This window comes from Channa argus, chromosome 12 (genome assembly GCF_033026475.1).
Source record: "Channa argus isolate prfri chromosome 12, Channa argus male v1.0, whole genome shotgun sequence".
NCBI classification, from domain to species: domain Eukaryota; kingdom Metazoa; phylum Chordata; class Actinopteri; order Anabantiformes; family Channidae; genus Channa; species Channa argus.
This window is the reverse complement of record NC_090208.1, coordinates 11545604-11557881: the sequence shown is the minus strand read 5'-3', so window position 1 is coordinate 11557881 and position 12278 is coordinate 11545604. Positions and strand designations below refer to the sequence as shown.

Genomic DNA, 12278 nt, shown 5'->3' with positions numbered 1-12278 from the left:
TAAATTTTATAATGCTCTCGAGTCCTGATTAACTTTGGTAAATCCAGTTAATCTATAACACAGCAAAGTTCATTATTTTTGAAACACCATATTAAGGTAACCATATGACTTGGGCAGAGTTTGTGATAAACATGAATATACTTTCTTATTTAAAATGTTTTGGCCCTAACAGGCCGGACTTTTGCTTTGTAAACTGGGTGACAGAGAGTGTCAAGGGGCTCCCTGCCCCTTAGAGACAGAAGGTCCTTCGAAATGTTTAAGTAGCATCTGAACGCCTAAAACATGGCCTTTTTACTCTCTGTGTTTCCCTTGTTTTTCTCCTTTCCTTATTTCATTTTGTTCTGCATCAAATTCCCTACATCCCTCAGAGCTGCGAGAAGGTTGGTGCGTTTTTTTATTTTTTGAACACAACACAAAACAGACATAAGTTCATTTGTTTACCAAAAAAAAAAGGCATCTCAAAGACTTCAAATTAAAATTAAGATGCATTTCCATATTTTTTTTAATAAGTTTTACTTTTGATGGTATCATTTCTACCTTTGTCACACACTCGGTGTTCATGTTCCCATTGAGAATGCCCCTGTTCCTTGTCAGAATGCTTGACTGTCCAACAGGTGGTGCATGTTTGCATCTTCGAGGTGGGGTGGTAGCGATGATATTTGCATCTGTCTGAGGGTCTATTTGCATGGTCACATGGTAATGCTTGAGCTAGTCATCCCCTTTCCCCTGCCGTTACCCTGTCAGTGCTCCTGCTTGGTTGGTCTCATGCCCGAAAACACAAAATTCAAACTAAAAATTAAGATTTTCCATGTAGGAAATAAATTAAAAGTAATGTGACAAGCAACACCAGCAGGAACAATATTCTTAATTTCTATTGGCTGCTGTTCTAAATTGGTGCAATGCTGCTTCATATCATCACTGAATGTTTCTCTCCATAAAGCCATTTAAGCAATACTACACTCAAATTTTCCCCTGCAGTGTTCTCGCCAATTGACGCTTCTGTAAGATAAAACTATGTAAAGCAAAATCCATTCCTTGTTGTAATTGGCACTAAAGTCAAGCGCCACGCTGTAAAAACAACCCTGCCCTTAGAGATTATAGACTTCCTCCGACGAGGATGTTTCTGTGCAGGAAGTCATGAAAGCATGATGTATTTAGAGCGTTATCCACAAGACTTGACAAACGTAATGATATTCAAATGAGCAGGATAATATTGTGTCTGTGGGGAGTGTGAGCCAATTGGATATTAATTAAATATTGAGTGAGAGAAACGTTGTATTTAATAATGCAAGCAGTTCCCCTAGATTTCCTCTCTGGAGAGGTGCAGTCTGCTCAACAGAATGGGCTTTGTGAATTAGGAGCAGGCAACAGAAAGTGCATGCCTACGCCGCAGTCAAATATGGCAAATACCAGCACGAATAACTAGTTTAGAGTCACAGGAGTGTTTAGAAAACTGTGGTGAATAAATACAAGCATTCCGATGTTGAATTGTGACTCAAATTAAACGTAATCTTTTTAAAATACAATGAGCAGAAACACTGACTTCACTCTGAATTTCAATTGCTGCGTAATATCAATACTAGTCAGCTCCCTTTCTGTTTCCCTTGTTTACAGTATCTGTACTCAATATATACACACATATTTTGCCAAGTAAAACCCCACAGAAATAACAGTGTTTCGATTTTCCCTTTTCTGTCCATTTATATGTTGTCGCCTTGTTCTTCCAGGACGTTTAGTTTGTCCTAACTGTTCCTTCTGTCTGATACTGTGTCTTCCTTCTGAACCTCTTACTGCTTATTTTGCCCTGTAGCACTCGTCCCCCTGACTCCTTTACATGGTTGCCTTGCAAACTCACATATTGTTCTTGTATGCATGACAACTCTTGCTCCCGTCTAAAAGGTCTTGAAGCCACCCATGTGCATTATGAATGTTATACATTTAAGTTCACTTAGAAGTGTGTATTCGTTTCTAAATGTTTAGCTTTCACTTTTTAGTTTTGATTTAACTTTTTTTTCGGGAGGGGGGGGTATGTGTATCCACTAGAGCTGTCAAATAATATGCTTCTTTAAAGATCCAAAATATACACACAAGATTTTTAATAAGCCTAACTTTATTTAAAACGCTGGCAATTCAACATTTTTGATTATTTAGGATGAAGACACTCGCTTACACTTACACTAGCTGCCATATTGGTGCCCGACACTTAAGGAGTGCAAGGTCACTGCACACAAAAATGCTCCTGCGGGTCATATGAGAGGGAAGGGACAATATACAATATTTGGACTTGTTGATATAAACATATTTGATCAGGACATTCAAAATTAACTCACATTTTTATTTCGCATGTAAGCACACAATGAATATCTTATATAAAGGAAATATTACTTACATAAACAGGTTTCTGTTCTTCTGTATGCAGCAAGCTTATTATTTTATGTGAACGATGAAAATCATGAAATTAATTTAACTTGAATTAATTTAATTTAAGTTGAAAAACTTTTTGCAGTTATGTTTTCTCCAGATCCATCTGGCTTGAAAGCATCTTATCTCCTTATAAAGCTTTCCTAGAATGACCTCTCTTAGCCTTATCTTAGACTCTACTTAAAGACCTGTGGACCTGTTAAAATGACTTGAATTAGCATGAATTAATCTTGATTTTGATTCCTTCCAGTCAAGGCACACTAATGCTTTAAGCAAAAGCATAATTGGTCCTCCAGTGATAAGCTAAGACTTCTCATTGAGCTTTGAATTAACCAGCATAAAGAAAGTAGGTATAACTCACTTTTATCCCTTTGAGCTGTTTGCCACAGACCTAAAATCTAAAGCCAGATTTTTGAAGTGTCATCTTTCTTATCTATTTTCATAGCATTGCTTACAGTATTTAAAAAAAAAAAAAAAGCTAGGACAAAGCATAACAGGCTTTTAATATTGCATGACTGCACAAAAAAAGGTATTGCAGGAGTGTGGATAAGCCTGGGTCCATCTCTATAGTAGGACAAGGAAACATTTTAAGAGTAATTGTGTTGTCACTCCACGTGTGAATGCATAAGATTTGACAGCTCTAGTTTCTGTTTTGGCCAAAAAGCTTGAAAAGCACAGGAAAAAAAAAAAAACCCAGTCCCTTTTTGTTCCACGTGCAACTTATCAAGAGTATGATCCATGTTTGTGTGATGTGAGAATGTGATGCGGCACATTATCTCACATCAGCTGGAAGTGCGGAGCCTAAAAGTTGTTTCTTTGCACACAACTGTGGGTGTGCTGTCAACTCTCCAGCACTTTGTGCAACTTTGTATATATGTACCGATGGTGATGCCAGTAATTTGTGCATGCTGCTCACGATGGCTTTAACCCATTCACCATTTAAACCTTTTAGGTGCTAGAAACAGATGTGTTTTAAAGTTTTTCTTTTAACCCTTATCAACAATTATGAATGACAGTAGATATGTAAAAGCAAATGAACAATTAACCTTAATTATGCTGATATTGCCCTTATATAATCTTCAAATGTACAAAAATCTGAGCATTTTCTTTCTGAAAAAAGGTTGGGAACAATAAGAGGTATTCAGTTGTTACAGTTTCTGCTTTTCAAGCTATCACAAAGTTCCGTGTTTTTCAGTACGCCGGGTGCCACCTCGATTCTCCATTCCACCTACAGACAATGAGATCATGCCAGGCGGCAGTGTCAATATCACATGCGTGGCAGTGGGTTCGCCCATGCCATATGTCAAGTGGATGCTGGGTGCTGAAGACCTCACACCAGAAGACGACATGCCCATCGGAAGGAACGTCCTGGAGCTTGCCGACGTCCGGCAGTCAGCCAACTACACCTGTGTGGCCATGTCAACCCTGGGGGTGATAGAGGCTGTGGCACAGATAACGGTCAAAGGTAGGGCAGCTTCTTATTCTTATTTGCAATTAGGCTGAAAATTCGGCAACACGCAGAAGACGTTCCACAGCTAGAGATGGACATTGGAGTTCACTCAACTTTCACTATGCTAAATTATAATTTATATATTATAAATTAAGTATGCAATATATATACAGTTTCAGTTTGAGGCCAGTATAGATAAGGAGTAACCTATCCAAGCTGAGATCGCTAACAGTGCTTTAAAGAAAGTTATTTACCTCTCGCTACCACGATAAGTGATCTGTGGAGGATTCCTTCAAGCTTCAGACAAGCCCTGGCACCAGCCTCAGCGCATTAGATGCCAGATTGAGAATATAGTGAAGTGCTTATCTCTCAGCTGGAGAGCAGCAAAGCCACAAGCTCACCATTTTTGTTAGCTAGAGGTAGAGAGGAAGGTGTGAAACGTAGTGAGTATTGTTTGGTATCCTCTGTAGGCATGGTACTTATCGAAGTGTAATCATATCTGCACTGCAGAGTACCAGAAAGATATCCCAGACTGGTGTCACAGTGTTTACATGCACACAGGGGACAGGCTCACATACGCTCACTCTCAGCTTTGTTTTTCCTAGACATAACAGAGATATTAGTCACAATATAACAGTTTGGCAGCAAGCTTCCCCAGAAGCATACTTCCAATGGCATATAAAGACAATTTCCCTGATATCTTTTGCCATGTGGCACGGGGCGGGGAATTAAAGCCATAAATTTACCTGTTAAATTATTAAAGTAACAAACATTGGAAAATCTGAGATTTATGGCAAGACCATTCCCATCTGCTCAACATAGGGTATACAACTCTAAGTGTCATAAATTTGTTTATATGAAGCTATTTTTCAAAAAACATGTAAATTAAAAAAAAAAAAGGGAAATAATAATAGAGCAGAAAGCACAACATATATAACTTACCAACAGAATTAAGTGCAATGGGCTGGTAACTAATCAATACAATTCAATCCCTAACTAATTTCAATGAAGTCTAAGTGGCCTATTATGTCGGGCAAATTACTCTACAGAGGTATAACTGACGGTTTTTGTGCAATAATTATCATTGCAGCATTGCCCAAGGCTCCTGGGATTCCTGTGGTGACAGAGCGCACAGCCACCAGCATAACACTGACGTGGGACTCTGGCAATCCTGAACCAGTATCCTATTATATCATCCAACACAAGTCCAAGTACTCAGAGGACTCTTACAAGGAGATTGACGGCGTAGCCACCACCCGGTACAGTGTGGGGGGCCTTAGCCCATACTCGGACTACGAGTTTCGGGTGGTCGCAGTGAACAACATCGGGCGAGGGCCACCCAGCGAGAGCATTGAGGCCAAAACAGCTGAGCAGGCACCCAGCACGGCACCTAGGCAGGTCAGAGGTCACATGCTAAGCACCACTACAGCTGTCATCCACTGGGAGGAGCCAGAAGAGGCTAACGGGCAAATCATGGGCTACCGAGTCTACTACACCATGGATTCCACACAGCATGTCAACCAGTGGGAAAAGCAGATTGTTCGGGGGCATAACTATGTCACCATCCAGGGCCTCATCCCCAACAAGACCTACTACATCAAGGTTCTAGCCTACACCTCAGTAGGTGATGGACCTCTTTCTCCAGATCTGCAGATTATCGCTAAGACGGGAGGTGAGCATGTTTTTTTTGTTTTCTTTGTACAAGAATGAAACTGATCAAAGAATCAAAGTACTATATCAGAGTTTTTAAAATGTTCTCACTGTGCAATTAAGCATATTTGCAGCCACATTTTGTATCCGCAGTCATCCTCATTAGTGGGTTATGATTGTTAACCAGAGCTGTAAACATACACATATCTTTAGGCTGTCAACACATGCTTTTCAGTTGGCTTAAAGTAGGAGAAACTGTTGTTATTGTACCAAAAGAAACCAAGAAAAACGAATTTAAAAGCTTTTTTTTTCTTTACACGAGGTAACTGTGTGTCCCCAGTGTCTACTAATTTGGCTGAAATGTCTGAAAATTCGTCTGAAATGTGTGGCTTTTGTAGCGACAAATGTAACCACAAAGTAGCATCTGTGAAAGTCTGACTGTAATGATAATAAAACTGTGGAGGATGAAGAGAGTATTGCATTTGTGTCTTCATTCCAATTCCAGTTCCCTCCCAAGCAACTGACTTCAAAGGAGAAGCTAAATCAGAAACCAGCATTTTACTTTCATGGAGCGCCCCAGCACAGACTGGACAGGAAAACCAAATCACTGGATATGAACTTATTTACAGGAAGAGGGATGACAAAGAGGAGGTAATTGGTTTATAACATGAGCATTTTTAGCAAACAATTATATTATGGTATATGAAATAATAATGTAATATTATTAACATTTATTTGTCTTCAATGAATGAATCATAAACAAAATTGTATTAACACAATGCTGCACCCACTCATTATCAGTATATGGGTTTGTAGTAATAAAATATGAACAGTAAACAGCATAAGGTAAAAGACATGTTTGCCGTTGCACCACAATAACATAGTTGTCTAAACAATGTGGCAATTTTAATGCCAATCTTTTGCCGTGTCACAAATCTGGAGTAGGTCATCAAGTGAGAGGAATTTCTGCTACGATAGGTTGCAGCTATTATTTGTGCAACTTTCAGACTTTGGTGAAACACCAACTTTTAAGTGAGGTTTGCCGTGTTATTTGTCGAGCTATAGAGTGTTGTTCATTCTTATAAATGATATACACCAGCGTCTTGTTTCAATTCTGACAATTTAATGACGCTCAATTTCTGAAAGGGTGCTGTACTTTTATTCCCCTTTGTCATTATTTTAAACCCCATTCTTACTGAGGAATTGACAAAGGAACTTTTTTTCCCCCCACAGAAACATATAAGTTTTGAGCCGACCACCACATACCTACTGAAGGACCTGAAGCCCTTCACTACATATACTTTTCGGCTTGCTGCCCGTAGCAAACATGGAGTTGGAGCTTACACCAGTGAGATCTCTGCAGAAACTCCACAGACACGTAGGTCTTTTTCCTTATCTGACAGTTTGGAGCTTTAGATTTAAACAACATTTTCAAATGCATTAAGGAAAAGTTTACATGTTCTGCAAAATCCTTAAAGTGACAAAAATGCCAGGAAAGCTCCTGAGAGCAGATAAAGAGAATAAGGTTCTCCTTTAAAGGGCTGATGCATTTGAAAATAGCAAAGATGTAAAACACCTGGAATTGTAAATCAGTGTTAGAAAGTCTACCTGACCATGCAGTATTCACTTAGAAATGGTTGCATGGACAGTGTGCTCCAGCTTTCCTGTGAAGTCAGGAGACAAGGTTGGCCAAAAACAGGCCTGACTCAAACGAACAATACATCTTTTAATTATTTATAAAAATGTCCATATCTGCATTATGCAACCTTTTTTTTTTTTCTAAGGCCACGGTTGGCTTTTAGGAAGCCTTGTCTCTTGACATTGCATGTTGGCCAAAAATAAGAGAATTTAATATTTTTCAGACTGAGCTTTCTATGTAGTTACACTGCCAAGAACCATTTCTCTGGAATCCCTCATTTACATCAAGTACGGGCATTAATGTTCATACTCAATTCCAAATATGAATCATGAAAATTGTCAAGTAATATGATCATAGAAAGCTCAAAGCAAATATTGTCTCTGTAGTTAGGATCATTTACACACAAAAGATCTCAGATTTATGAACCAAATATAAAAATGCAATTTTTTTTAAATTACTAGTTTATTTCACATATTTTGATTAGCAGTCTGAAAAATACCGTCCAAGCACAAACTATGTGCTAAAATAGATAACTTCGAAAATCTAAACATAAATCTGAGGTCTATGAAAGACAAGGGCAGAGATCAGGTGGGTATAAAAGCTCAGAAGTTCTAACTCACACTAGATGTATGTTCAGAGGTACAGTAAATGACCAAGGCTATTAAAAAAAAGAAAAAAGAAAAGTGCATGCCAATGTTATCAGAGTCTAATAAATCAGTCATGTTCTCTTGGGAAGTTCTCTGTTGTACAATCAGGCTTTTACCACAAACCAACAGGCTTCGGAAAGGTTGGTGACAAACAACATTTTTCTATTTTAAACAAGTAAAAACATCAACCTTTATGTTTTTGGATTGATGGTAACTGCTTGCCAAATTTCTCTTTTAGAATGATGTATATCTGAAATGAATATGTTTAGGTTTCCATTTTAGCATTTGGCGAACTGAGAAATAGTTTATTGGGACATATGATATTTGTTTCCCTTTGTCTTTGAAATGTATTTTTTCGGGACAAAGGTAGGTTACATATTGTAAAGCAGTCTTGTTTCCAGTCAACACCTATCATTCATCACCAGTGTGGAACCTTTGTGTTGGTTTTTGCCTTTTGTTTTGCCTTTTTTGTGATGTTTTATTGCTTTTAAATATTTATCCATAGCCATTGTGCTTTTTCCTCATTTTGTGTCATGTTTTCCTTTTATTTCCCTTTGTTTGGTCAATTCTGCCATCAACATCATCATCATCATCATCATCGTCACCAACCCGATCAAAACAAAAACAAACTCCTTTAAAACTACCTCAATCCAACTCATTGAACAACCTGACCAAACGACTACAACTACAATACAATCAATCGGGGGGGGGAAAAAAAAAAATCTCCTTGAAATCCAACCCACCAACCAGAACCCTCAGGCTCACCTCAGGATGTCAAGTGCAATAGCCCCAGCTCCACCAGCATCCTGGTAAGTTGGCGGCCACCACCAGTGGAATTACAAAATGGGATCATAACGCAGTACACCATACAATATGCTGCGACTGAAGGGGAGGACACTACCGCTCATCAAATCTCCAGCATCCCTTCGGAAAGCTCCCGGTATCTTTTGGAAAACTTGGAAAAATGGACTGAGTACAGTGTGACGGTCACTGCTCATACGGATGTTGGAGCAGGACCGGAAAGCCTGCCGCAGCTCATCCGCACAGAGGAGGATGGTATGTGTTCCAGCTGCAAATCCAGTCTACCCCTCTTAACCTACCCTGTCAAATACTAACAACCTCGCCTATATCTACAAATCCCTCTTCTTTTCTACCCTCTCTGCCTGCATCTAATATGACTGTCGCCACTTGGTACTTTGCGCCAAATTTTGGACTATGCACTTTTTTTCCCCAAACAAACTGACTCACTTTGTGAAAGCACCTTTTTTTTCCCGGGGCTTTTTACCCCCCCTGCACACTGCACAATTTCAACACATGGTATGGTGTTTTCGACTGCAGGCCTCCAACTTCCAGTCCCAACTGTCATTTTGTAAACTTGAAAATCTGCAGTATTTTTGAATGGCAACACTTTATAAATACTCACTTTTTTCAAGGAACTTGGCAAAAGGACAAGTTCTGGACAGTGGGAATAAGAAAAGGTGGAAGAGTTTTTTGAAGGCCATTTTTCTTTTTCTTTTTTTTTGTGGTATTTTTGTCACCCCTCATGTGATATAATCATTTTTTAAATTAATTTTTCCCTGCTCCATAGCCAAAATTCTTGTAGGGCTTCAAGCATTTGAATTACTTGAAGTCCCCTTTGGCTCCACTTTTCTATTTTGACAAAGCACATTTTTATTCCATGTTTTTAAAATCCACTCTACCCATTTTTAATGTTTCAAGATTAGGTCAGTTGTCAGACCTGTTTTTGCTGTTATTTTTTCCCTTACCATTGTTGAAATATTGATGTTATGCAGTCCTTGTTGCAGTTACTGCACTTTTGTAATTTTTTTTGTCACTGCAGCATTTTGCACTACAGCTCTGGGCAGCATTTAAAAAGAGGGTGAAGGGGTTCTCTATAATTTTGACTTTTTTTCTTCTATCCCATGGTGTTCCTCCAGTTCCTAGCGGGCCACCTCGTAAAGTTGAGGTGGAGGCTGTCAACTCCTCATCAATTAAAGTGATCTGGCGCTCACCGATGCCCACCAAGCAGCACGGTCAGATCCGAGGGTACCAGGTGCACTATGTCAGGATGGTTAATGGGGAGCCCACAGGACAGCCAGTCATCAAGGACATCCTGATTGATGACGCCCAGGTACAACATCCTCCTCAGCCAGTCGCTGCTTTATCTCAGACACACAGTGTTGCTTCCTCTCTCACACCTAGACATGCAAAGAAATGGCAAAGTCTTTCATTTAGAGTTGAAAAATGCTAATTTTCATCATGTCAGGACTATAACTGAACTGACACTTTTTTAGAGTTTTGTCACTGCGTATGATTCCTCCGAATACAGACATCTACATGTGATTATTGCTAGTTTTACTGTAATTGTTTCAATAAACAAAAATTATTAGGTGGTCACAGACAAACTGTGCGTGCATATTAACTCACCAGTAATTAGTGTCTGTACTGGGCCTTATTTTTTGTCTTTTTTCTCTCCATATTCTGATATCATAATCAGTGGGAATATGATGATTCAACTGAACATGTGAGTAGCTGAACTTGACAAAATCCTGATCTTGTTTACCCTGCTGTCATTTTCTGCATGAATGGCATGCGTTTTTTTGTTTTTGTGCATTATGGCCTTATTTGCAGAAATAATTTGAGTCCAATTTCACCTTCTATATATGTTTACCCTGCTGATGGAAGACACTAATATCAAATGAATAAAGAAGATAATGTGCAGTTTGAATTCTATAGTCGTTGATTGATGATGCTCTGCAAACAAAAGCCAAATTGCTGAGTTACTTATTACCTAAAGCTAATTAACAATTGAAGTATGCCTCTATTTTGAGCATTTGCTTAGATAAAGTGTCTGTTGTGATATTCATGATGTTTATGCTGACATCACATTCCATGTCATCTGTTTTTTCTTTTCAACATATTTCCTATGATCAAGTAAGTGCTCTGCAACTTAGTCCTTTTATCTTTACAGGAAATGATCATCACAGAGCTGCAAGCTGAGTCCACATATTCTGTTACTGTGGCAGCCTACACGACAAAGGGCGACGGTGCACGCAGCAAACCCAAACTGATCACCACTACGGGCGCAGGTGACAAACCTCATGTGGTTCAATGCTAATAAACAACTTGTTCATGTAAAGTGTAAAGCAGTAAAATGACACCTAATGGTTAAAAAACCACTAGGCTAACACTATAACACTAGTGTGTTATGTGTGGCATGTAAAGTGCAAATGACACTAACTACAATCTCATGCAGTGCATTCACTTTTACCCACTAGTATGTGACTATAATAGAATACAGTACTGTACGTAAAGAGTCAAACAACGGTAAAAAACAAATTCACATTTTATTTTACTCACCTTTTCTAACACAGTTTATCCACAGTTATATACAGTATCGTGACTGATGAAAGTACTGTATAATAAGATTGAAACATTGTTCAAGTACAATAAAAAAAAAATTTTTCTCTTTGTGTTTAGTTCCTGATAAACCTCGGCTAATGGTCAGCACTACAAACATGGGCACAGCTCTTCTCCAGTGGCATCCCCCAGCAATAACTCATGGGCTACTGCAAGGCTATCGCCTCCGTTTTGGCCGCAAGGACGTGGATCCGCTGACTGTCATTGAATTCCCCGAGCGAGAGAACCACTACACCACCAAAGAGATCCATAAAGGAGCCTCATACACTTTCCGCCTCTCAGCACGCAACAAGGTGGGCTTCGGTGAAGAGACGGTCAAAGAAGTCACCACAAATGAGGATGTCCCAAGCGGTTACCCTCAGAGCATCACAGCAGAAGGTGCCACCACCTCCACCATTCAGGTCAACTGGCAACCTGTTTTACTGGCAGAGCGAAACGGCCAAATAGTAAAATATGCTCTGCAGTATAAAGACATCAACAGCCCGCGCAGTCCTTCGGAACTGTTCATCACCGCCCCAGAATCAACAGTCGTCTTGGATGGCCTTAAGGCAGATACCACTTATGATATTAAAATGTGTGCCTTCACCAGCAAAGGCTCTGGTCCCTATAGCCCAAGTGTCCAATTCAGGACACAGCCTTTGGATCAAGGTAGGACCAGTCCCTGAACCTCTTTAGTCCTTCCCTTTTAAAATCAACCTTTAACCGTGCAGCCCTTTCCGACAACCGCAGTTTTCTCCGAAAGCCTCAAATGGCAGAAGTTGACAAAGTTTGGAATCGTCTAAAGGACTGTGGTTTTAAAATATGTCCTACCCTTAGTTCTCCTAAAGTAAGATTGATTTAAAAAAAACTCACATGGAGTAAGTATGTATGTCTCTGTGTCTTGTCAAGCAAAGGTCAGTCATCTATATTAAAGTTGCTGTTGGTAAGAAGGTAAGAGGACAGTGTTAAGTTCAGTTTAGTACTAATTTCAGCCTGGTTTTGAAGGAGACGTTCTCAGGTAAGCACTGATATGGGGCCACTGGTGGAGAAAGAATGGGAACAAAGTGCAGAG

The 12278-nt window shown here is 39.4% G+C and overlaps 1 protein-coding gene across 35 annotated transcripts in view; it reads left to right on the top strand.

Annotated features, from left to right (window-relative positions):
- LOC137137115 (receptor-type tyrosine-protein phosphatase delta-like) overlaps positions 1-12278 on the top strand; it is a 337728-nt gene that overhangs the window by 295076 nt on the left and 30374 nt on the right. For 9 of the 35 annotated variants that reach the window (XM_067523002.1, XM_067522999.1, XM_067523007.1 and 6 more), the window contains 10 exons: positions 369-380; positions 3617-3886; positions 4962-5543; positions 6027-6172; positions 6755-6899; positions 8558-8863; positions 9745-9938; positions 10305-10331; positions 10779-10896; positions 11288-11875. In XM_067523002.1, coding sequence (XP_067379103.1) covers positions 369-380; positions 3617-3886; positions 4962-5543; positions 6027-6172; positions 6755-6899; positions 8558-8863; positions 9745-9938; positions 10305-10331; positions 10779-10896; positions 11288-11875 — 2388 coding nt within the window. Of the gene's footprint in view, positions 1-368; positions 385-3616; positions 3887-4961; positions 5544-6026; positions 6173-6754; positions 6900-8557; positions 8864-9744; positions 9939-10304; positions 10332-10778; positions 10897-11287; positions 11876-12278 lie in introns of all 35 variants that reach the window. The other 26 variants (XM_067523028.1, XM_067523025.1, XM_067523027.1 and 23 more) reach the window with 10 other exon arrangements.